Source organism: Necator americanus, chromosome IV, assembly GCF_031761385.1.
Source record: "Necator americanus strain Aroian chromosome IV, whole genome shotgun sequence".
NCBI lineage: Eukaryota > Metazoa > Nematoda > Chromadorea > Rhabditida > Ancylostomatidae > Necator > Necator americanus.
Window position 1 is genome coordinate 28,279,734 of NC_087374.1, and position 25,799 is coordinate 28,305,532.

Here is a 25,799-nt window from a genome sequence, read left to right on the forward strand (position 1 = left end):
TTCAAAATCCTTGCCAAAATTCCACATAAAATGCTCCTAACATGTCTTTTGTTCTGAATTCTATTAATTTTATGCTCCTCTTTTCCTGTTCTTGTTTGGAGTTCAGAGAAAAGTACATATATCTCGTCCCTTTTTAAAAAGTGCCCCTGAAATGTAATACAAGGCACAATCTTCCATTAAAAGTGTAAGCTGCATCCTAAAAGGGAGAAAAAGACTCTTTAATTCATGGTCAGCTTCAGCTTATAGTCATAGCGAGTACCACTTCTCTTCCGGTTTGGTTAGTTTTGTCATTTTTGAAGATACCATACTCCAGAAATAAACTTTTGAACATCAAAATGCTATCCTTAATAATTATTTAAAAATTAAGATTGTAACAGCGGTAACATCCACGAAATGCTCAGTTCAAGTTTTATTGCAGCTTTAATAATTTAATTACTTTGATTACTATTACTTTATTTCTAATTTTTTTTTTCAGTGAATGCGTCGAAAAGAAATAAATGGATGAGCAAAAAATCCAATTGCCTACGTAATTAGCTGAATAGTGAACGAATGAATCAATAACGTGTGGATGAGTGTGTTCGCGAATGAATGAATTGCACAATGAACCTATTTATTCTATAACATCACTCAAAATCTTTATCTATTCAATCGGTTGATTAGATTAAATTAAATTAAATTGAATTAATTTAGTTTAAATGATTGACTTGAATTTGACTAACTGCAATCTAAAATTTATCATTTTCTTGTTTTTTAAATGTTAATTTTCTAAATAACTTAAATTTTTGAGATTAAAGATGTAGTATCAACCTTGAACAAAGATCTCCCTTAACATTTAATATTACTAAAACTAAAAACCGACTAAAAATTCAACAAAAAAACTTGAATTTTTGAAAATTTTGACCAATATCACAACAAGTTGGCAATCCGGTGCTGAACCTTCCTAAAAGTGTTACATTAGTGTTGCCGCATAGGTATCGTTATATATTTCCTTTGCAATGATATGTTTATATATGTTTACTAGTTTTCTTTACGAAAACTCTTTACGGAACAATACGAGGTAGTAAACAGGATAAGTAGAGTGAGATAATCGCTCCGGGCGTTTCTGGATAAGATTTTTGCTGGATTATTTGTAATATTTCTAGAAATAGCTGGCTTCTAAAAAGCTTCTAGGAATACATATGATTCACAGTGGGAGGTAATCCTTGATAATTAGTTTTACATCGAATTTACATAAATATCTCGGCATTAGCGAACAGAAATGACGGCTAATGAATGACGTCGATCTGCAATGCATTTCATTCGTATTTTTAAAATTATTCTCGATACGACAATTCGCGAGAGACTAAGTACAATTTTCGTGACGAAATCCGCTAGGTACCGTATAACGTTTTCGGTAAACTCAAACAGTAAGCTTTTAGTAAGTTAGTATTCATTTCTCGAAAGGCATTCTTAACGGTAGGGTCCCACGACAGTTTCTTCAAGTGAATGACATTGGAAAAACCCAGGAAACTGCACTGTGCAATACCTCAAATATTCTGTTCATGTAGAAATTGAGAAAGTGAAAACAGAAAAAGGAGGAACGAACAGCTAAACGAAAAAAAAAGATCTTTAAGAAACACATAAATCAAGTGGATTTCCCAGTTAATTTCTCAAAATGGCCTTGTCTCCTTATTTGAAATTTATTGAAATCCATAAAACTCCGAATAAATAAGTGTGAATATAAAACATGCAATAAATCTACGCTTGTAGGTGATTGGGAAGTGTTGTTCTGAAATAATATTAGTTCCGAAAAAATCGAGAAATATTGACGAACACAGCATTTCCTGCATGGATTTTTGCCCATGTTTTTGAAAAACGTCTTGTCATTTAGATGATTTGGTTTGAAAAGGAAAGCTGAATCATATTATTCTGATAAGGTTTGTGGAAAAAATCCTCACTGTATATTTTCAGTTTACAGACAAGTGGCACAGAAAAAAAATTGTCAGAAGAATCGTCACGAATATTTTTTCTTCTATTTTTTGAACGCTCATGATCTGATGGTTGTAGGATGCGATCAATAAAAGCTGACCCCTTTGAATCCTATCGTAGCTGTTAATAAAAAAAAAGGTGCACTTTTGATCCTAACCCCGATTTGAAGGTAACGATCTCAATAGTTCCTTAATTGTTTGAATCATCAAGACTTCATGTAGCTCATCTTGTTTTGCTTATGTAAAAGTTGACATTTATTCATAAAATTCTATGATTAATTGATTGATTGGTCACCATTTCGAGCATATTCCGTTTTTTTTCTAATCTATTCAACAACTGTCGTTCTGCTGTAAACTACAAAGACCCTGTATAACTTCGGTTCCCTCGCCAGTTTCTCGACGATTTTTCTTTCGAAAATTTACAAAAAGCGTAGACATACATAGCTAATATGATACTATAATCGCTTCGTAAGTTTTTTTTTTCATTAATTGGACACCCGTCACTTGTTAAGGTTAATTATTACGACCTAAACGTACAGGTGTTAGATGTCATGCTGTGCAACTGTCGCTTTGTTACTGATATTACTAGTGGACAAAGAGAAAACTAAGCAAACAAACCTAGTGCATCCCTAGGACGGTTAGCTAGTCGGTTAAGCTGATCTCTGCGAAAAATTTGATCCTCAAAGACCCTAACCTGATTCCCTTAGCCTGCTCCTGCTCATGGGTTTTCTCTTCCGAATTTTTTCAAGGAAGGATGTGCTGTGTGCACAAATCAAATTAGCGAAAACGTCCTCGTTGATTTCGACGGAGTTCTCAAAGCACGTCGCTACCGATTCCGCGCACAGCCATTCACAAGTGCAACGAGCTTCCCGTCGGAGGCAACTTCAGTTAGACCTTGGATATTAGGCCCAAAGTTCGTAAAGAACAATCCATAGCGTAGTTCGTAGATTTTTTCATTTGTTTGCTCGAACTGTAGCCAGGATTGATATTGATCATTCCTTATCAATAGCTAACGTTTTTAACGAAGTAGACCTATGTCAAAATTTCTAGGGATCTTGATCTGCTGGGCGGGCCGCTAGGTCCTTTAAGTCCCCTAACTCATTAATTTTTGATTTTACAGGCTTGAACGAAAGGAATAACGACGAAACATTAGCGGAAATAAACAGCAATCTTAGCTACTGCTTGAGAAAATCAATTAAAGAAAAGCTACGTATTTGACGTGACGAAATTCAAGAAAAGTCGAACATAGGCACCACTCAACGCCTAGCCCTCTTAGGACTCTATGTACCGCAAAAAAAATACTTCAAAGAAACTGGCAGAAACTTTTCCAGATGATGCTTTGCACTTGGAATATATAGTAAAGGATAAAGGATAAAGTTTCTGGCGTTAATCAATCCGTTTGGGATGCGCCCCCAAGTCCACTTCAATTCAGAATCGTTTGAGGTTTGCGAACGTGTAGCCGACCCATACAATGACTGGCGGGTGCTAGCCGATGTGTCAAGTCAGTGCTTTTATCCTCCCAAACAAGTCTGGTACCAATTTATCGACCCCGGAGGGATTAAAGGCTTGCTGAGCACTTTCGAATTTCGATTCGATTCGATTCGAACCTCCGATCGATCGTGCAGGAAGCGGAACCTCTAACCTCTACACTACACCCGCCATGGAATATATAACATTCTCATAAGAAAATTACACTAGTTCTCTACTTTCAGTACCTCCATCCAAATATTTAGATGGCCACTTACACCTAACGGACTTTTCCTAGACATCATTTCTGGCAGAATCCTTTTCCTCGCAATCACCACTCAAGATGTTCGTTGCTTCCGCAACCATTTATGATGGAATACTCAGAAGTTTTTCTTTTGATCAGATTCTCTTTAGTTTTTTTTCTCAAAAAAAAAACAATAAAGCTCATACTTAGGACAATTACCCGTAAGAGAATTTTCTCTATTTTCTATTATCCGTAAACAATATCCAAAAACAAGAAAACTTAAAATTAATCATTGAAAATTCTCAAAAAAAAAAAATAGTGATATAGTGAGAAAAATAGGGAGAATCGCAAATGTTAAGGAATTATTCTCCGTTTCGAACGATCTTGAAGTACTCATAAGGAGCGCAGTGCGTTATTCCAAGTCCTTCTTCCATTCGGCGTCCTGCGTCTTTGGGATTTTCTAGACCCAAGTAAGGGAAATCCTACTCAAAACTAAGGAATTGAAAGAATTATGGGATTTCTGATCGTTCTCGGGAATCGCACAATAACGATGCGCAATCAGTCATCCGTTAAGGCTTCACCAAAGTTTGCAGCTCATTGATGATTCAATCCACGTCGGTGAAGAGAGCTCTTCAAAGTGCACGACGGATCACAGAACTCAGAATTTCACCCTCCCAGCCTACGTATCGAACAAATGATAATAATTTCGGGAACGCTGTCAACACCGATGTTTTTTCTCTCTATAGACGTAGTACAGCACATCTATTGGAAAGATAATCACTCTTCCGAGCCAGCCACAAAAAACAAGGCGATCCGTCTCGAATCACGTTTATCCGGCGTAATATCGATGACTATCAAGCGCTGCTGATTTCTCATCCACAAAATTGTACAACAGGGTTCTTCACCGATTCCAAGAATTTCGAGAACTCAGGAAAAAGAACTCATTTCCCCCTTCTTAAGGTGAAAAATCGAGCAAGAGTTCAGACTTCTCGTATATTTGGAGCAGAATGCAGATGGCATAGTGGGAAAAATTTTTTCAAAATTTTGACAAGCTCTGATTGAACGATTTTAACTTTAAAAACCTATGAAATAGGGTGCACTCGGCTTCAAATCTAATTCAAATAATCTCTTCTGATTAAGTGAAATTTAGGACAAGTTGATTTTTAGATTTTTTACTTTGACCATGTTCTCTGTGCCTTTATATTCGATCTCGACAGAACTAGGCTTTATCGCAATCCAACATTTAGTTGGTTCAGGATATTTTATGAAATAAGTCAAGAAGTAAAATATACTGCTAATTTCGGTTTTTTTTTCGGAGAATTTTGATGATTTCAAATTTGAGATGTGAGAAAGAAATTTGAAGGAGGAACTTTGAAGAACTACAACAAATAGGTATACTCAAAATTCTCCATCGATGATAATGGAGGTCAGAATCTCTACGTTATTCTGACCTCCATTATCATTGATTTTAGCCCCTTAAAAAATGGCGCCATTAAGCTAGGAAGCGGCAAGGATCTAGGCCAAGCCGTGTACTAATCCAATGATAATGGCGCCGTCCTAGAAATTCTTTCGTATTTCGCTTACGCTGGTTTCCTCAAAAATATGAGTTCAAAAAGAAGCAAACAATAGTCCACCTCTTTAAAAATGAGCCTACATAGACTTTTTGGTGTTTTTTTTTAAACATATTTTTCAGCTCATTTACGAGAAAGAAAACAGCACCACAACCATGACGCAACAGGATACGGTTTCTTGTTTTCTCCCGTAACCAACGTAACCCGTAATCAAGAAACCCGTATCCTGTTGGGTCATGGTTAGGACAACTTTCTCTCTTCCGTCAACACCAATATTCTAGTCTTTTCGACACCAATATTGTAGTCAAGGAATTTTAAGAAGCTCTGAAATAAATTTTTTCGCTAAATTATTATCTTCGGTAAATTGAAACAAAAAACTCTGCATTTATTTCTCATTTTTCTGAAAATGAAAAATTTCTAACCACGGAATGGAGCATGGCTACAATTCCAGCTGACTCGTAGGGTACGTATTTGGCAAAGAAAATCAGAAGATCAATAAGCATAAAAACTATTGAAGCCTACCCTAGATGAAGGCTACGGAAGATTTCTTCGGATTCCAGCTTTTTTCCAAGTGCTTAATAGTTGCAGGGTATAATTAGAAACTATGGAGAGTGTTATAAACACAGCTATTTAGGATTTTTAAAGCACAAACACTGAAATACTGGAAAGCTGTGAGAAGGAATTTTCCCTTATTTTTTCTTCTCCATACATTGTTTTTTTACTAAACAGCATAATCAAAACTAATCTATATAGCTACTGCACATTTATTGGCAAAATTTTTCTAGACAATCCCAATTTTTGTGGAAAAAAAAAACCTTTCAAGCTCTCTCATTTCTGTACAATTTCATTAAATACTGATTGTAGTTCCAACACAAAGTTATTGACGATCCCTCGAGAGTCAATCAGCTCATTACCGAATGCTTATGGAGTACTGATTATGTGATATCAAAAAAAAACATTTTTATGAGATTTTACTTATGATTTTGAGGATAGATTTGATTTTTTTCTATTCAGATCAGTCACAGTAACAGTATATCAGAAAAAGTGAAGAAATCAGTTTGAAAAAAAAGATAGATAAGGTCAATACTGCGTAATTCGTAATTAAGGCTCATTCAGCATCTATAGACTGACAAATACAAAAAATTAGATAAAATTTATTAGGTCATTATGTAGAAGAATATGGTGTTTAAATAGTATAAATAGAAAATTCCAATCGTCTTTAAAAATTGAGGGTCCGTATTTTAGTCTCCATAGATTTTGAATTAGAGAAATGTTGAATTATGTTACCTTAAAGCTGCTCTCTAAATCTGCTGTAAAAGTTCGAGAAATTCTTAGTTGAATTATTTCTATTTATTTACTGTTATTTATTTATTAGTTATTTATCATTATTCATTTATTCTTTATTTATGAACTTCTCTTTTTTATTTCGGAGTAGTTTCCAACGCTGTTTCGTTCCAAAACCTTCTTTCTCATAGTGTTCCAAACATTAATCTGCTGCCTCCCTGCCGGTGATACCTCTCATCGATCAATACCTATGTTTCCCACGGTTTACCTCTATATGGTCTTTATATTTATACCTGATGGTGTGAATTATCATACGTGAGCAGCTCGCTCCTAAAGATGTCAAGTATTTTTCGTCGCTAATCGCATGCAAATCACCAGCACTCGACCCCGCCTCCTCCTCCTCCTCCCCCCTCCTCCATGACGGCGGGGAAACGCAGACACCTCTGCCGGATGGGCGTGGCCTGGATGGCGCATGGTCAGTGGGACCGTTCCGACGGGGGTTGCGACCGTATGTGCGCTAATGATCCAGGAAAACTTGCTTTCTCCAGGATTATCTCGGTTCTCTGTCAACTTCTTCGAATTTCATCGCAATTAGGAGCAGTCTCGAGATTTAGCTCAACATTTGTGAATAAAGCTAATTTCTGTTTTTTTCTTTCTCCCGAAAATTTCCGTATTTCTACTGTATTTCGCGCAAATCTAACGCGATAATTGCGTATTATGATTGGAGTTCTATCAAATTCCTAAATTCGAGTTTATTTTCAGCTTCAGCATGCTATTATTGGTTCTTTATTACCTCTTCACTCCAACTGAAACGATGAAATTACCAGATGTCTACTGGAATTCAACGAATGCGCTGTGAGTTTCGCCTCTGATCAGTTAATTCCACCCCATCATTCTTAACATTTTGATCAATTTATTGGCAAAGATTTAAGGACGACTTTTTCTTATAAACTTCACGAAGAGCTATTTCTATTTTTTAAAAAATTTTCTTCGCCTTAATCAATTCGAAATTCGATCAATCGAAAGTCAATTAATACTGTTCAAAGAGGGAATTTCCTCTTAATCACGTCTTTAATCCGAAAAAAAATCTTAAATTTTTGCTCTTTAAATCGTCTGAAAAATGGTGTACTCAGAAATACGAAAACCAATCATCTGAGATTTCTTTAATTTGTTATCAGTTTATTCATTTTCGTAGTTCATAACTCATTTAACTTATACAAAACATACTAAAACTTGGAAGAAACTCTGAAATTCAGTTTGTTTGTTTGAAACTCTGGAGCTCAGTTTGTTTCCAAATCTACCAGTTTCTTGTAACCAAAAATTCTGAAATTCAGTTTGTTTGTTTGAAGCCCTGAAACTCAGTTTGCTGCGAAATCTATCAGTTTTTGTAACCAAAAATTCAGCCGAAAGCAGCCATTAGCCCCAAAAATCGATTAGTTTTGGTTCATTGTGATTCCCTCTAACTTTTAAAAATGTTTCTAAACTAGAGAAATTCCTTACGACACTTATGAGTTTAGAGATATATCCGGCAAAAGTTCCACTCCTCTTTTCTTTTTTTCACAAAAAAAAAATCAAGTATGCTTTTTGTTATCTTCAAGGTGGAATTGGATGTTATCGCATTAAAACCTGAAGTTATGACCCTAATTCCTAATGTAGGGACATTTTCAAAGCGGCGTCACTCGTTCCTCATCTCACACTCAGGTCTCCTCTTAATTTCTGAGCACTTTTTCTTCGAAGAACAGATTGGCTAAGTGGAGGTAGTTTGAGTTCAACAGCGAGTTCAACAAGTTCCTCTCCGAGTTGGCCGTGTTTTCTGCGGAATTCACACATAATTAAGCCCTTAATTGCACCCTATCAATATGCAAAACGCGGCCGCCGTTCGTTTGTTTAAGTTCACTGTGGGAAATGGCTGCTGCTTTTTCTTCCTGGGGACTCAACCTAGTGGTAAAAATTTCTTGTTTTACTCCTTTCTATGATGATGAGATATCTTTTAACGAAAATTACACCTCATCTATAACTTGCATAAGTTCTTAGCATTTCTTATCATATTTTTTGGTTTTTAATTTATTATTCCATTGTTTTAAGTTACATTTCAATTGAAAACACACCGACTGCTGCGGCTATTAGTACTAATATCTTTGAAAACAAGTAGAAAATGCTTAATGAACTTAGAATTTTTCCAAACTTTCAGAAAATTTATAGAGATTGGTGATGAAATTGTAAAACGAATTTGCTTCATATAGAGATGTTCTGCTCCAGTTCTCGTATCTTTCAAATAACTTCAAGCGTTTTTTGAACCAAATTTTTTCTGTCGCTTCTATAAAATTACAGTGAGTAAAACCGACAATTTCCTCTGAAAAATTTATATTAAATTTCTCTCTGGCGGGCATCCGATCAGCCTTTGTAAAGTCAAATTAATTGAAAAAAATCGCATAGCTGTCTCCACTTGCACTTCAGTTTCCAATGAATTATTTGGCCATAACTGTGCGGGTTTTTTTGACGAATTTCATGTCAGTGTATCAGTAACCACATATATTTTGGAAAAAATATGACTTTTGTTTTGCGAAAATGCAGGCAATTTTCGGAAGCGATGCCACATTACCAAGGGAATGTTCTCAGTCCGGATCTGTGCTTGGGAAGCTCATGAGTTATCCTTAAACTATATATTTTTTTCAGTTAGACAGGGATTTGGGAACGTTGTTTCTTCATCACTTCACTTTACACTTTACACTTTGTTGAATTAATGAATCTAATAATTTTATCACTAAACAGACAGTAAAATAATTGATAAAGAATTCAAGATTTTTTAAACTTTAATATCTAATCATTGCAATTAAATTGCAAATTGCTGAAAAGTGCACTAACATGTACAGAAAAGTAAACAGCGATCCTTATCGCTCGCCAACCTTACTGTCTCTTTATCAGCTCCCGATCATGGAGTGCAATGAAAATGATCGCTTTTGATCTACTTAAGTACTGAAGGTATTTACTATCCTCAAGCATCTCTTCCGTGGCTATTTCCGTCGCCTTAAAACTGGACATCATTACGTTGCGACGGCGGAGCTCATCCTTCTCAATCAGCGCTCCTCGATGACGACGCGTTTTGTTATCGAATAAGTACGTCAGAATGAATTTCCGTGCCTTCTCTGCAACTTGTCGTTAAATTGCTCACATCTCCGGACGAGTTGTCACGCTTCCGTTCAAAAACTTCAGTCGACGACGATTAGCCGCGATTTCAACACACGCACAGCTGTTCGACTTGTACATCCGTCCAACAGCAGAAATTTAAGGGGTCTGTCAATGTCAAAACGGTAGCACACCACTGTGTTCTAACACATGGACTCGTGACCTAACGATCGATCGATTAACTCCCTTTAATCGTGCTTGCTGAAACCGCCTGTGTAAATACGGTAAATCGCTTGGTACACGAGTCGGTAGCACTTTTATGCGACAGTAATCCGCTACAGCTGACGGTAGCGTTGTAGCACAAAGGTCGGATTATTGATTTATTCGAACTGTTATGGGTTACCGAGGAGTGGGTAGTGTGATTAAATGAGAAGATTGTGTTAGTGGTTAGACTGTTTCCTCAACATTTTCACCATTTTTTAAAAAATTTTCCAAAAATTCATTTTTATCCCCTTCTAAAACTCAAATCTTGATTGGAAACGCGGGGATTGATTACTATTTTAACTTATTTAGCGGCACACGTTTTCTTCTATTCTTATGAATTTTTTCAAGGAATAAGTTTCTCTAGGTGGTTGCAAAATTCCTTTAAATTTTAAATTTTATTCTGTACTTATGCTCGTTTCTTTGTAACCCAATAACCTGTTTAGGGATTTTTTGGACGGAAATTCTTGTTTTTCTTTTTCTTATTAGTCTTTTTTTTAATATGAGGTCATAATATCTCTTAAGATTTTTTAAAGGCTATTGCAGACTATATTAAAATATTGTACTTTTATAACAAACCACTGCATAAGGTAATTCTATATTTGTTAGCAAAAACAAAAATAAGAAAAAAAAGGTAAGATTGCAAACGAACATAAGTCTTTCCGGTTTAGTTCGTGAGCGTATTAAATTTTTCGGTAACTTATACGTATTTTAGCAAAGATTGTATTCTATTTTTCTCCATAAGTCTACACAATTTATTTGTTTTTGTTTTTGCATCGTTATCACTTTATCTTTTTTCATGCAAAACATAAATGAATAGGACAAGAAGATAAAGATAATATATAAATGAGATAAAAACAGAAATTTAAAACATATTACAAAATGACTTTCATATTATACTAAAGATTTTTTCGGAATGCTTGTGAAATTTTATTCAGCTTAGATCTTAGAAAAAAGTCAAGAAGAGAACAGAAGTGAAATTCTGAAACGAGTTTATCCTGTCTAATCCGCCAAAGTAGCTGATACATTTTAGTTGAAAAAAAATCCCAAGATATACTTTATTCGTTCTTTCCATCTAAAAGGATGAGCAGTCCTGAGGAGAAAACTAGGAAAAAAATTAGGACGTGGCAAATAATCGATATGCATGGTATTCACGTCACCTTATTTGCAGTATTTCACTCGACTATGAGTATAAGTCTGTTTAACTACTGATCCGGCAGTACCGGGTGCTAAGCAAATGCTTTGCAGCTGGCCAGCTGTGGTCAAGCAACAGATAACGGCGCTAAGATTGATTACGATCCATCAGCTAAGGGTAAACATGCCATAAGAAGAAAGATTTACACTCCACACATGTCGGGAATCAGTCGTCGATGCTCTTCCTGTTCGAATTTTCGCGCCATGGCTACGTTACCCCCTCAGAATACTCTGAACTTTCGAGGTTAATGCAAAAAACAAAGAAATTTTTTTTTGTCCACAGCAGCTGTTAGGATTTTTCGGGGGAATTTTCGTGGACAGAAACATCACTTTTTTCTCGTTTCATGCAGCGTAATGGGTCAGTCAAGTGGTGGTGTAAACTATAAAGAACACATGTTGGAGCGATGCGATTCGCTCGGCGGAAATTAATGAGCACCAGACCAAACATACCACTCCATCAAGCCAGCCACCAGCTTGCTTTTCCACGATCACGATTCGGTCCAGGAATGTGGGCTTGATGCGCATGGTCACCGATCGAAAGGCCTCTAAGTCCTTATTTTTCCCTGGGATTCCTATGCTCACGTTCTATCTTTCACCATACACTACAGAGCATTTGAAAACAGAAAATATAGAAACAAGGATTTCTTTAAGGATTTAAAAACATTGGTCCACACCCTAATCAACATGAATTTTAAGCCTACTACCATCTGCCCGAAAAAAAAATGCGGTCGATTGGGTCCTCTTCAACTGATTGCAGTCACCTTCAGTTCACCTCACTAGAATTAGCTTCTATTTGGTTGCGATTAGCATAAGGTCAGGCCGATGGTGTTCTGAAAAATCGCTTACCAAAAATGCGTGCAGGATTCAGAGTCGCAGAGCTCTGGGACTATTTTTAAGCCGAAATTAAGTAGGTATAAACGGAAGAAATAGGTGAAAGTGATTTTTTTTGTTCTACAAAATAATCATCTTGCCTATAAGTCCAGATGGTATTTTTCACTTGCGAATTGCTGAATGTCCTCGGATCCAAGCGCATCAGAAGTCCTGGAGATTTATAGAACTTCGAAACCGGTTACCAGAAATCTCTTCAGAGAGTGTACTGCAAATGAGCTGGTTCACATCTGCCACAGTTTTTTTTTGTTGAGATTTTCTTGAATTCTCCACCACAACAAATTCGTCATTTTTGAGAATTTCAGGTCAGACGGGATTTTTGTAACGTACTTTCCTATTTCCTAATTTCTCTGCCGACGTAATACAACACACACTTGGAAATAATTTTATTCTATCGTACTTGCAGTAGTGGAATTTAATGGCTTCCAAGCTTTAGATAATAAATGGTAGAGATCATTTCTACACAATTTATTCTCAAATCTATTAAAAACTTAATTTGAACTTAAATTTTTAATGGATTTGGCGAAAGCAAATTCAGGCACAGAAACCTGATTTTTGATTGGAATTATTGATTTGCGTCCCTTTTGAGCAAAAATTCGATCCCTTGCACACGAAGCCACCGTAAGAAAGAAGTTCTCGCACAACTCCAGTGTTCTTCATCCTTATTTCGAGCTGACTTTCGTGCTGAGATCCTCTACAGTAGCACTCGTCCTATTGAAGATCACATTTTTTCCAAAATCCATGGTTCTTCGTTGCTCACACGAGTCCCAGTAGCAAAGAAGTGCTATGACGCAAACATATTACGCTCTCTACTAGAATTTTGTTTACTTTAGCATCAGATCGGATTTATCTGACTATAGTGGCACTCATTCATTGATCACTAAGACCACTATTTGTTTAAGGATATCCTTTACATAGCAGCAATGCAATCGATCTTCCAGATTTGGGGATAGGATTTCCATTTCGGGGAAGACACTCAGATCCATCCATAGAACTATTTCGGCGTAGCGGGCTTCTTTGTGTTACCGTCATTTTGCTGATAGCATGCCGTTGGCAGAAATATCCATAAAAATTTCGATGTACTATAAGCGTGGCGGTGCTCCTAAAAGGCGCCGAGCACCTGTGAGATAAAGCCGCGAAATCCATCTATTAGGTCCGTAATTGTACGTCAGAACATTCGAGATAAACATCGCGCGAGTGCGGTAGCGCGGATTGCCGGCGGCTTCTTTTCCAGTTGACACTTCCATTGACAGATCGTGCTAAGGTGTCACGGACAATTTTTGACATCATTTGACAAGAGGATACTACGTCATAACGGAGGGAAAACGAGGAAGTTTACTGGTTATCGAAGTCAATTGGACAAAAAACTGTCAGCAACAAAAAAAAAGATTCCAAATCCTATGAAAAACGACGGTTTTCGTCAGCAGAAAAAAAAATGAAAAAATAAAACGAAATGTATCCCTACGCAATAATGCTGCGCAATTTTCTGACATTTTTCTACAATTTCTTTTCTTTTCCACTACGCTGCGAACGGATGTCCATAAATCCCCCACCTTAAAGTACATATCGCTACCGCCTTTACTACCATGCTGACATCCTAAATTATGACATCCTGGAAGATATTAAGGATAATTTATGATGTCCTATGGCGAAAATTTATGTACTACACTAGTGTAAAAGACATTTACCGACGAAATCACCTACGGATATGGGATGCCTGTTTATTCGTGGGATTTTGAAGAAACATGGTTTCGTACCTTTTATTAAAATTCAAAACTAATCGTTTTTACTGTGCTAATAGACTACTAACCGTCAATAAATTCCGCAAAAAAAAGCACATTTAAGATTGGAACAATACGTTGCCATTGGAGATGCAATGGACATTGTTTGCCCTTTCTATGACCCCGACGTCGATTTTATGGATACCGAACAAAGCATCATTTATAGGGTAAGAGCTGAGCTTCCATCTATATATGTGAATCTTTACAAATCTCTGGATTTTTCAGGTTTCCAAATCGGATTACGAGTCTTGCACCCTATCGTCCACAGCAAAAGAATTAGGTCGTTGTATTTCACCAATGAGAAGGGACAAGGTCAAAGTTTCCTTCCGGCTACTTAGTCCGAATCCATCCGCTCTGGATTATCGGCCTGGACATACTTACTACTTTATAAGTAAGTCCCCCATTTATCTTTAATCTAGTAACGAACTAGGAAGAATCAATATCCATCCTTTTCAGCCACTTCTACTGGTACCCCATGGGGACTGGACAACACCAGAGGAGGTTTATGCTCCACACATCAGCTCAAAATGATTATACATGTCGGAGATTACGGTAAGTGGGAAAATAACCTGCTATTTTTGATCAACTATCAACTTGTTTCATTTCAGGTCACCATCATCATCATCGTCATCACAGGAGACCCACAACCACCACCGAATCACCACCACCAGAGGAATCGGACTGGCCTGCCGATCCACTGTGGACGAATATCTTCCAGAAAGTGAGTTAGAAAGCAAACTATTTTGAAGCGTACGATTTGCTGCAGTTCCTCTGTTTTTGACTCCAATTTCTAATTTCTGCCAGCATCCTCCCGTTTTCTTCTCGTTCTGCTCTACCTTAGGGTTTTCTTAGACAGAACGCAGAAGAATTCCTTTCTGGAGGAATTGTTAGGATTCCGGTTCTTTGTCGAAAAAATTGATCTGAATAGAAATTGAGCGGAACGTTTTCGATGTCGCTGGTTCTCCTTTCTTTCTTGTTCGTTCTTTATTCTTTTTCTTCAATTTCCTTCTCTATTCATTAGTGAAAAAAGGTTCCTTGCCTTGTCGTTCTCCACTCCCTTCTACGTATACGTAATGATCTTCTCACAGAGTTCTCTTCATTTTTTTGTCTACATCGTCGATGCCGATCGATTAGGATCACATATAATCCCCAGCGTTTTTAACTCATTGTAGTATAAATCCACCGTTCATCTAATTTTTTTCTCCTTTTTTGTTTTTAGTGCCTCTTGATGCACACATACTGATGAGCTGGCTCAAATCTGCTGTATTTCCGATTTCCGTACTGTGCAAAAAGACATTCATGACATTTTTAAGCATCAAAAGTCACAACTGCAAAAAAAATCGAATTGTTTCACATCTTTAACACAGCGCTGGTTGTTATTGGAGTTTATTTTCACACCTTGTTTTTGTTAGGAAAGTGATATGTGTATAGAATCCAAAAAATTTTCAACTATTTCTCCTTCCTCTCTGGACCCTATCATTTTTTTGCTCGTACTTGCTTAGTCCCCTTTCTCTTCCTCTTGCTGTTGTAGCTCTCGATTTTTAAAAATATTTTAATACATTTGTAGCTAGCCCAGGGTTTCCCGAAGATAGTTTTGTGCCTACTCCACTTTGGCAGTCTTCGCATCCTAGCTTATCTTTTTTTTTGCGTATTTTTCGTGAAATCCGCTCTCTTTTCTTTTTCTCTTTCTCTTCTTTTTCCCTTCTCGTTTTCTTTGCGGTGCATTCCTTAGGATCGATCGCAACGGAGTCTAATGAACTTGGTTTAGGTAGAAACCGTCGGGAATAGCATTTGGTCTACAGTAACGCGAGGCGAGCGATTGTCGCAACGACACGAATACGAATCCGTACCGTTCAACGACAACATTGATTTTCAGATACATGAAATTGGCGATGGTAAGTGCAGTTGCCATTATCGTCGTATTTTAGTGCTGTGTCATTATTTGAGATTAGAGCACAATATCCCACAATTTCAGTGGAAAGCCTCTTCATGTCGTCGTCATCCGTTCTTACTTCGGTGCCACTATGGATTCTATTAATAGTGGCTGCACTGCTAAGGACCTAGTGATCTTACGGAGAAATTAAGCAACTACAGACCACCTCTGAAGCGACGGGTCAACACGGGTATTTATTAACGGGAGGTCGTCTTTGCGCTGGACAGACGCTCCCGTATCTCAATTCTACCTTATGCCTGTGATATTTTCTCTTAATTGTATAGTGAATTCTCAATAAATTTTTTCTTTGAACAACATACATATTAACCTGCAATAATACCTGGGTCTAAATAAAAAACCAGAAGAACTCTTAAACGAACAAGACTAAGTGGTCCCAAAGATAATTCTTGGAGCCCATCCGATCCAAAAAATTTTTTTTGTAAACATATCTTGAATGGGGTTTTAAGAAAAAAAAACTTAGTCATTTTTCACATAAGATAAATAAATAGGGGTACAAAGGCTGGATAGTCTCGGGAATGGAATGAAATTTGATTCAAAAACTTCAAAAAACTTCAAAATGTGATAGATACGATCGATTAAGATCATCTCTGAAATCTACTTTAGCATAATTGCAAATCCACACATTTTTTTAATCTAATATGATAAATCTCTTCATGGGTAACTGGAAAAATTAAAACCGCAAAAATAACTAACCAAATTATAAATAAATAAATAAATAAATAACAATAATAAATAATAGATAACTAAAATAGCTGAGTAAGGTAATTTAATAATAACAATAGGTAATTTGTAAGTTTTTTTTGAGTTTATGAGCTCATGAGCAAAATTATGTGTTTTTTCTAGTACTTGAAAAAAGCCAGGCAGAGTTGCAGCAGATAAGACATCAAAACTGCGTAAGTGCATATCCAGGCGGATTTTCTGTCAAGTAAGGCATTTTTTTTAGCTGTTTGGTTTTGAAAAATTACTTATGACGAACCAGTAAATGAATCAACGATTTCTCCAACTGGAAATTGCTCGCCCAAGTTCGTTGAGAAATCGAAGAGATCAAAAATTTTGTGGGTTGATCGTTCAAAGGTTTCGAATAAAGTTGGCCCTTCCATTCCAGCCGATTATCAGAGTTCAAAAGAAGAGTTGAAGAAGTTTGTTCATAACCTAAGCGCACAGAAAATGCTACCTTAATGAAATAGAAAAGTGCATACGAAAGGAACTTTTTGTATGAAAGAAAAAAATGCTCTACAGCGCTTGAAGATCTAATTAAATTAATTAATTAGGAATTCAAGTTAAATGCGTTCAGCGCTTTCAGACTATATTTAGAATATTGTCAAATCAAAATATTTGAAAGGAGGGGAAAGTTAAAGTGTAATTTCGTTTAGAAATAGAGAAAGGAGTGGAGCAGAGGGTTCCGATTAGGTACATATACGAGTTTGAGAGCATTTTCGACTTTTATTTGCAGTTCACAGCCTATCGCATCGAGTTTTTCCGTCCGAATTTTCCTAGAAGTTCAAATATTATTTCGAGTTTTTATTTTAAACTCTATTTTTGACAGTTTTAATTTCTCATTTAACTAGTTGACAAAAAATTTATCAAATATCAATCAAACGATCAGTTATCGAGATGTGGTAGTTAGAAATTATGCTAAAGTGGCAAATTCCAACAATTTTCCAAATCAATCATTTCTACCATTCTCAATTTCAATTCAATTACTTAATTAAGTATTTTTTAAATTTATTTAATTTTAATCAATTTTTGCTTCGGTGCTAAAAGAGTCTATCTTCCGAAACACGTGCGCACGTGCAAAGATTGAGCTTAGCTGAATACTTTTGTGCATGTACAGAGGTGAACAAAGTTCTCCAGAGATGTTTCTTCAAACGCTTGTTCACTTTTTACAGATATTGTGTTTTTTGTTGTAAAATTTAGAATGTGTTTGGAAACATTTTTACTTCTTAGCTTACTCTCACGTCGGGGTCCGACGTTTCTTATCTACTGTTACTTATCGGCATATGATAGAAGCCTTTCTCATGATTTTTTCTGAATTCCAACAAAACTTAAGTGAGAAATTTTGATTCGAGGCTGCGTTCTTTAAGTGAAACTCGGATATGTCCTCAAATTTTGGAACCTAACCAAAACCTCTCCTTGCTTCTTCCGCTGCCTCTATTTATAAACTATATTTCGTCCTCACCTCAAATCTAAAATATTCTGACAATATTTTGAAGATGGCGCGATAGTACTAAAAGCATAACCATAGTGTTACTAGAGAATCCTCCAGAACTCCTCGAGATTTCAACTGTAGGTGTCTGAAATGGTTAAAGACAAGCGAACAACCAACTCATCCACCCACCGCAGACAATTCTGTCCGCACAGGAACGAGTACTTCTTTTAACTTTTCAAATTTCAGTGAAACAGCGAATTTTACGTTACGTCCAAAGTTCGTTCAAAAGTATTAAGGTTAGATGATCTTCCTGTTTTTCTAATGAAACTCCTTATTTTTGGGACCTCGCAACGATGAATTAATATAGTTACAATGGAGCACTAGAGCATGTATGTAGCGTTTTTTATGGGAAGAAGCAAAATTCTTTGAACAATTGTAGATCTGATTCATTCCTATTGCAGACAATTTTCTTTATTAATTTGGTTTTCTTTCTTCACCTATCGGGTGAAAATTGAACGTTCACGATTACGGTCAAAAAATCATTCAAATTTTGTAACTCTAATTTTTAGTTTGAATTCCAGATTTGACCAGAACAAATTTTCCAGAACTAAATAAAAGATAAAAAAGTTCCTTTAGGCATATTCGAAAGCATTGTTTTCACAAAATAAATAACAAGGAATTTTGTGGATATTTATATTTCAGTTTCTTTATTTGTTGATTCATTTTTTACCTTTACTGTTTCATTTACATATTTCTTATCTTTGATTAGAATCTCAATTATTTTACAGAGCTAAAAAGATGAAAAAAAACAGAAATAAAAGTTTCTACCTAACTCGCTGCAAACTACAGAAATTTTCAATGCATCTTAGGAATGAGTCGGGAGAGTAGGATGTCTACCAGAAATGAGTGCTTCTAAGGTTTTCCTCTGAAAACTACCCAATATATATGATGAAAGTCCGAATTCTAATGCGAATTCTAAACTAATTCTTGAGCAGTCCACAGTTAGAGGATCTCTGTCAAATCAGATAAATTCAGATCCACATGGTCCGCACAATCGCGTGTCCCAAGTGCTATACAATGTGTAGTGATCAATCATCGCCGGTCGGCACCTCAAAGCCGACCGAGATTGACTTATTAAGAGAGTAACATATGCGGCAGATGAACACCACAGCACTGTGGAACACTTGGGACCCCTACAGTGGTCTTTCAGCATTGATACGGGTTAAAGATTCGATTTTTAATGGATCGGCATAACTCATCAAGACTTCAGTGGTTGCGTCGATAGTGAAACTTCTGTAGTTAGCTGTTTTCCGTTCCAAAAAAAAAATCCAAGGGAGGATTTTGGTCGCGCTAAAAATGTTTGGATATATTCGCTATCAGAAGATGTTTTCAAAATTTCAAAGAAAGTAGGAGAGGAAGTAATTGTTTCTTTATTTTTCATGTTAATAATTCTAGGGATAAAAAATAATAATCTGTGCCTGTTCTGAACCATTTTCAGAAAAAAAGCATTTGAATGAAATTTTGTTAAGAATATGGAATAGAAATTTACAAATTAACCACATCTCATCTCTTAGCAGAAAAATCGCAGCGTTTGAAAGTTGTGCGAAGAAGCAAAATAAGAAAGAAAGAGAAAAAAGAAGAGAAAAAGAAGAGAGAGCGAAGTGGAGAGTGCAGTTTTCGAAGAAAAAAGAGTGAAGATGATGAATTGAGAAGAGACATCAGTCGAACATTTGAAAATGTACTCTGAAACCGGGCAACTTAATCCAATTTGACCCAACCCAATTTCTGTTAAGGAGATTTTTCTGGAATTTAGTCTCCTGACGTTCATAGATGTCTGCAAAAACGTTCCTGGAAGTTTTTGCAAGTCTGCAGCTTCTTGAGTTCTTATAGTTTAAAATTTCAGAAAAGCAGAAACAATTTTTTCCGGAACAGAAAAAAAAAAGAAAAGAGAAGAAGGTGAAAAAAACAATTCTGTAAGAAAATAGAATGCGAATGATGAATCGAGGGGAATGAGCAGCCGACCATTTGGAAATATACTGAGACAGGAAAATTTAATTCTTCTGCAGTTTCTGATAATTTTTTGGAATTTATTTTCGTAACGTTCATAGAAGTTTCTTAAGTTTTTTAAAAGTTAGTTTGCAGAGTTTCTGAAGTCTTACGGTATAAAACTGGGAAAACATTTGTGAATATTTCCATTTTCTTTTCCTAAAGCGCGAACGACGACGCGACGCGAAAGAGAGTGACGTCATAGAAAGCACGCGTCGATTGCATAACTTTGCACAATAGCACCTCATATGTGCGTTATAAATACCGAAAAAATTTCACATTGTGCAACTACGACCTTTACAAATAACATGTCGTCTCCTTACATCTACGATTATGCCGAGTAAGTCTCTTTTTTTTTGAAAATATAGCAGAAACGTTTAATGATTAATTTTGTAGAATGGAATATACTAAAAAAAATTACTAGTCATTTCTTGACATTTTGAAAAAATGAAATTTCTCGAATTAAATCAAAACTAACGGAAAAATTAATGTTTTAATAAAAATTCATAAGGGAATTTAGAGCCTGAGATGCGTTAGACTGCCAAGTGTTACAAAATAGTGCGCTCTCTGTGCCTGATATCGATTCTTAGGACTAACTGGTTACTCGATAAATCGATCGATTAAGGATTATTTCGAAGAAAAATATTCACAGATACAATTTTCTGTGGATTTTTTGAGAGTTGAATGAACGGAATGCTTTTTTTTTTCTCATTTTCTATGCATTCTACTACTAATCTTCCCAAGAGACAGCCAGTCTCACACCTCCTCCTACTGATTTGTTTGAGGTTGTTTGATTCTTGATCATTATTGATTTTTCCCTGTAGTTATAACATGAACAGAGTGTGAAGGATAGCAATTAGGATTCCTTGATGGTTATGGTAAATTTGCAAGTGCGTAGAGCAACCACGGCAATTTTTCGCCAAAAAAAAACGAAGGAACGCGGATCGGCAATTTTTTCCTTATAATTCGCTTCAATTTGATCTCCGTCGCTATATCTGGGCATCAATCGATTGGTGAACGTTTGTTTTGCCGACTGAAATCTAGTAAAACACTTAGAATTCAATGCTAAAACATCATTTTTTGAAAATATTACGTTATTATCAGTGGGGAGAATATTTCCCGTAGAGCAGATCCAATTAGCACAGAGATGTTTTTTGCATATCCATGAACAAAAGCAGGACTAAATTTCTTTGTGTGCGCTCGTTATTTTAATGGACCACGCGCTTTCGCAATTGTTCTCTAGAAACCACCTATTGATTTATTGATCGCAAGAAAAACTGGTTATTGGGATTTCCAGGATAGACGATCTTCTCCTTCAAAAGCCCCAGTGCTCGAAAAAACCGTTCAAACACGCGCTACCCAACGCTACACGAGTGAAACGGGACTGGCGATGCGATCGATATTTTGGTCATCGATTTTCTAATCGGGTAAGTTCATCGCTTTCGCGTACTGGACAAAAATCTCTCAAAGTCATACTCACTTCTTCTGATCTGCCACTATCATATTGATCAATTTCTAAAAAAAAAAATAATTCACCAATAGTTTGACCAATCGCTATGGGACCACTCTGCAAAAATCTACATGGCTAATTGAGAAGGGACTTATCGGCTACGAGGCTAATGTATTGATTTTTAGAAAGTCGCCTGTGACCAACTTCCGCAATTCGAACCTCAAGTTGAGTATTCCTTAAACAAAAGAAAGAGATGGATTGAGGTAATCGATATCGCAAGATGAAAAAAGAACTTGGTGTATTTGCAGAAAAATTTTTCCAAACGTTTCCCAGTTATCAAATGAGTCTTTCTGGAATTTCCTGCAAGATCTGTGCAGAAAGTACAGAGAGTTTTACTTCTGAGCCTTTTTCAGCCAATACGTAGAGCAATGAAATAAGGATTTTTTTGGTGTCCGCGATGATTTTACCGTAAAAATTGATTTTGACGTAATGAGTCAGTCAAAAGAGGATAGTCCGTATTTCCACAGTGTCTTCTAAAAAGAGATATAATGTTCTCATCTAATAACAGAAGATATAAAATCTCAGTGATTTACGTATAATTATAATTTTGAATTCTAATTGCTTTTAATTTTTTAAAATTTTTTCTTAAATTTATTTTTTTTTATTCTGACTGCTGTCGTTTTAAATATGCGTATTATTTTATACACGTTTTATAACTATTAGTATTGACAGTTCAGTGACAGGGACAGCGACAGTTTTTTTTAGAGTTATCCCTTTTATATAATGTAATATTCATATTTATTAGTTTGCCTACTTCTCTCTACTTTTCGAACCCATGAAAAAAGGAAAAAAAATGAAATTGTAAACGTATTAGCTTATACTGAATACCAGAAGTAAAATACGACTTTCGTGCAATTATATCACAGTTTTATTGTGATTAAATCTGATACTATAAATAAAATTCTTCCGCGTTACAGGTGGGAGAACATCTTCGAACTTCAAAATCTCGAAATAAACCGGCAGTTGTAACACTTTGCACACCGAAACGTGAGTTGCTGTTCCTATTTTCTTTTTTTTCTCTTCTTCTTTTTTTTAAAGGAAAAAAAACTCGATTATTGAAGTGTTGTCTTCTTAAACAATTAAAATATCCTTCTTAGTCATCTAGGAGGTTCAATTTGGTGGAATTCCGACAACGGTCTAGAGGATATGTCCAAACTTACTGATCGTCTGATTTTACGAGCAGCACAGAAAGGAAAATCTAAAAATGTAGGTTGTAGATTTTCTTCCTGAGATTACCAGCTATGGAATTCTTTTCAGATGACTTTGTTATCGGTGTGCAACTTCGATTCCAAACCTACTCTACATTTTAGTATTATTCGTTGTTACAATGATACTAATTACGAATCGCAGCTGTTAAAATGTAAGCTGGTTCACTGTCCCAAAGTTACACATGTGTCAGCAACATCGCCTAAATTTCTTTAACATTTCAGATCGTCGCCGGTCTGAAAGACAGAGTCGCAAAACCTCTTCAAAACCATCAAGAAATCCACTATTGCTGGATGATATATAAAAAGCTCCGCCCACCACTCGTGATCTCTGAATAAAATGTACAGCGTATCTGTGCTACAGTAACTCTTACAGATATACAGACAGTAATACTATACTGTCACGATAGTGCAGTTAATCGATCATACTGACAGCGTCTGACGTAGACGGCGGCGCCGCCAAAAGAACGCCCGAATTACATATACAAGAACGATGGGACCAGATGCGGATGAAGGTCGGAGCGGATCCCTAACCTTCGTCCAGTGAGGATCAGTTTGCACTGCTTGTCAAATCGGGGAAAACTTCCAGAAATTCAAAAGTTGGACCTAAAAAGCCGCTAAATTCGTCCTACTTTCGCTTCGTTAATGGCGCGTACAGTGATGCTCACATCGCTTTGTCTTCATTAATGACAAAAAAAGTGCAATGACTGGCGCCTACCATATCGATGTGTCGCCATTTATACGGGATAAAATGACACTTATCGCCTGATCTGACATTTAAGTGAAATTGTGCGAAAGTTACGATATTTTCGAATGAGTGCTCAGTTAAAAAAAAACGTTCGTCAAAATTCTCTTCTGTCTCCGTTTTATGCCGCAACTTATTATTAGTTGTGGACTTGGAAATAGAAGGGGATTTAAGGCAATAAATAAATTATCAAATCTAGGATAAAATAAGGAACAAAGTCACTGGCGTATCAATCCACTTGGGATGCGCCAACGCATTTTACTGGATTTCGTAATCGTAAAGGTTTTGGAACATGTGTTGGCCTATACAATGACTTGCGGGGGCCAGCCCGATGATCAAGTCAGTGTTTTTATCCTCCCAGACAAGTCTGGTGCCAATTTACCAATTTGTCGACCCCAGAAGGATGAAAGGCTTGGCTTGCACTTGGGCGGTTTCGAACCGTCGACCGTGTGGCTGCAACGGACCTCTAACCGACTGCTCCACACCCGCCCTATTATCAAATTTGAATCTCATGAATTAGAGTAAGGGTAGATAAGCAAAAGAAACTGACGAAAAATTAATTTTTGAAGGGAAGATAAACTAAAATGCAGAGCTGATGAACCGATCAAATGCTTAGCACAACACTTTTCCACGACCGAAATCCTACAAGGACAATTCCCTTGAACTTTCTCGAAAAATTTTAAAACTCAGCTTTTTGAATGTTGTCGAAAAACAACATTTTTGGAATGCCCAACTTTTCGAAGTCTCGGATTCACCTTTGATTGATTTGTACCGACGGGACGAGCAGGATAGTGTGCTAGAATTTAAAAATACAGAGTTTTCTTGACAGCGTTTCATATGAAGCAGTAAATAAGATGATATCAAAAATATTTTATAAATTTCATACTACAGACCAATACATTTCCGCATCACTATATTTTTAAATTTTATAATATTAAGTTGCTAAATTCAAAAAGAAATTAAGTATCGTCAATGAATGTTTCCAAAACGAATGGAATGGTGAGAGAGCGGAAAGAGCGCCACTTGCGCACGATTTCACCACCGCAACTCTTCCTGATCCGAAGTTATGATGTACACATACAATCCTTATCGATCTTAATCAAAATCTTCACTAATCAGTTCATTGGTTTTCATTTTCTTTCCACAACACATCAAAAAATTGTAGAAATCCAGAAACCTAGGTAAAATGAAGAGAACGTCTGCAATTAGCATTTAATTCTACAAGAAGTGTTCATCCAGAAAAAAGTAGTTCTTATCTTTTAGCAACGATTTGTGGTAATGACTGTTTTAAAGAGAGCGTATCACGAAAGTGACGGAGTGTGGAAAGCTCATCATAAAAAAATATACAGTTTAAGGTGTAGATTACGGGCATGGTTCCGTTCAGCTTTTCTAATCTTCCTCAAAACAGCGTGGGAAACACCGTACCTCCGTACGAGGTAAGTTGGAACACGCCAACCTTTCGTGCACGCGCAGCATCCAGGAGCGAGCGGTTGAGAATCAATCAAGTGTCCTCAACAGTCTATACAAGTAAAACTAATGAATATGGTGCGGAGAGAGTCAGAGAGTGTACAAGAGAGTTCTAAGTTCACGTTCTAAGGTATTTCGTAGGAGCAAAAGCCGTTCTCACGCCGTTATTAGAACTGCTGCAGGAAACTGACCGCGACCACAGTCATATTCGTAAACTATATCCCTAACTTTTTTTTTCCACGAGGCTTCCACTATTCTCAACTTCGTGATACGCTGTCTTCAAATCTTTTCTCCTAATAAGTTCTAGCTAGTACATACTGCTAGGGAATCGCACTTCTTTTTTTCTCTGCATTTTTTGCTCTGAAGGATACTAGGAAAAAGTAATCAAGCCCTGAAAAAGGCTGAAAAAGGGAGAGGTACTGTTTGCTGCTGGATGTCTACCTTTTCATAACTATTTTTTCCCTTCACTTTCCTTCTGTTTCCTTTCTTCTCGTAGGTTGGAAGCAACCCAATAGGTCGAAAAAACTCATCTATTTAGACAGATAGGTCACTTCTTTAAAAAAGGATGACTTTTGTTACGAAATCGTGATGTGTTGACAAGTGTAGATCCCTCCATCAAGGAATTCGCTCCGATAGCCGTCATCTACACCCACAAAACCCTTTTAAAAACCTCCATGGTGTCTTGTTTTTACCCCCCAACGAGCCTTATGGGCCGGAAAAAAGGGGTCGACGTCAAAATGCAATTATCGCGTTCTGCGAGCATATTGCGCTCGAATATTGTAGCGAGCGATCGGGTGCTTGATTGAGAACAACATTGACAGGCTCTCCCTACACACACATATACACACTTTATTGAGGTCAGAGGTTGACAAATCGACGTCGTCCACAGATCAGCATCCCGTAAATCCCATGAATATGAACACGAAACTCTATTCTCCCT

At 36.6% G+C, this 25,799-nt stretch overlaps 1 protein-coding gene across 3 annotated transcripts; it reads left to right on the forward strand.

Moving 5' to 3' along the window:
- Window positions 1–7,302: 7,302 nt before the first annotated feature.
- On the forward strand, window positions 7,303–24,462 carry RB195_002993 (uncharacterized protein; the record flags this gene model as incomplete). Of its 3 annotated transcripts, none has more annotated exons than XM_013453456.2 (7): window positions 7,303–7,388; window positions 13,848–13,950; window positions 14,009–14,174; window positions 14,240–14,335; window positions 14,392–14,504; window positions 15,552–15,678; window positions 15,759–15,847. In XM_013453456.2, the coding sequence occupies 7 exons, from the start codon at window positions 7,303–7,305 to the stop codon at window positions 15,845–15,847; spliced, it is 780 nt and encodes a 259-aa protein (XP_013308910.2). The 3 variants fall into 3 exon arrangements, with proteins under 3 accessions (XP_013308910.2, XP_064056362.1, XP_013308911.2); XM_013453457.2 differs by lacking the exons at window positions 7,303–7,388; window positions 13,848–13,950; window positions 14,009–14,174; ... (2 more) ...; window positions 15,552–15,678; window positions 15,759–15,847 and adding exons at window positions 20,241–20,272; window positions 21,230–21,359; window positions 21,568–21,645; ... (2 more) ...; window positions 22,700–22,802; window positions 22,873–22,952; XM_064200481.1 differs by lacking the exons at window positions 14,009–14,174; window positions 14,240–14,335; window positions 14,392–14,504; window positions 15,552–15,678; window positions 15,759–15,847 and adding exons at window positions 16,812–16,876; window positions 21,230–21,359; window positions 22,360–22,429; window positions 24,332–24,462 and having other exon boundaries at window positions 7,348–7,388.
- Window positions 24,463–25,799: the final 1,337 nt, after the last annotated feature.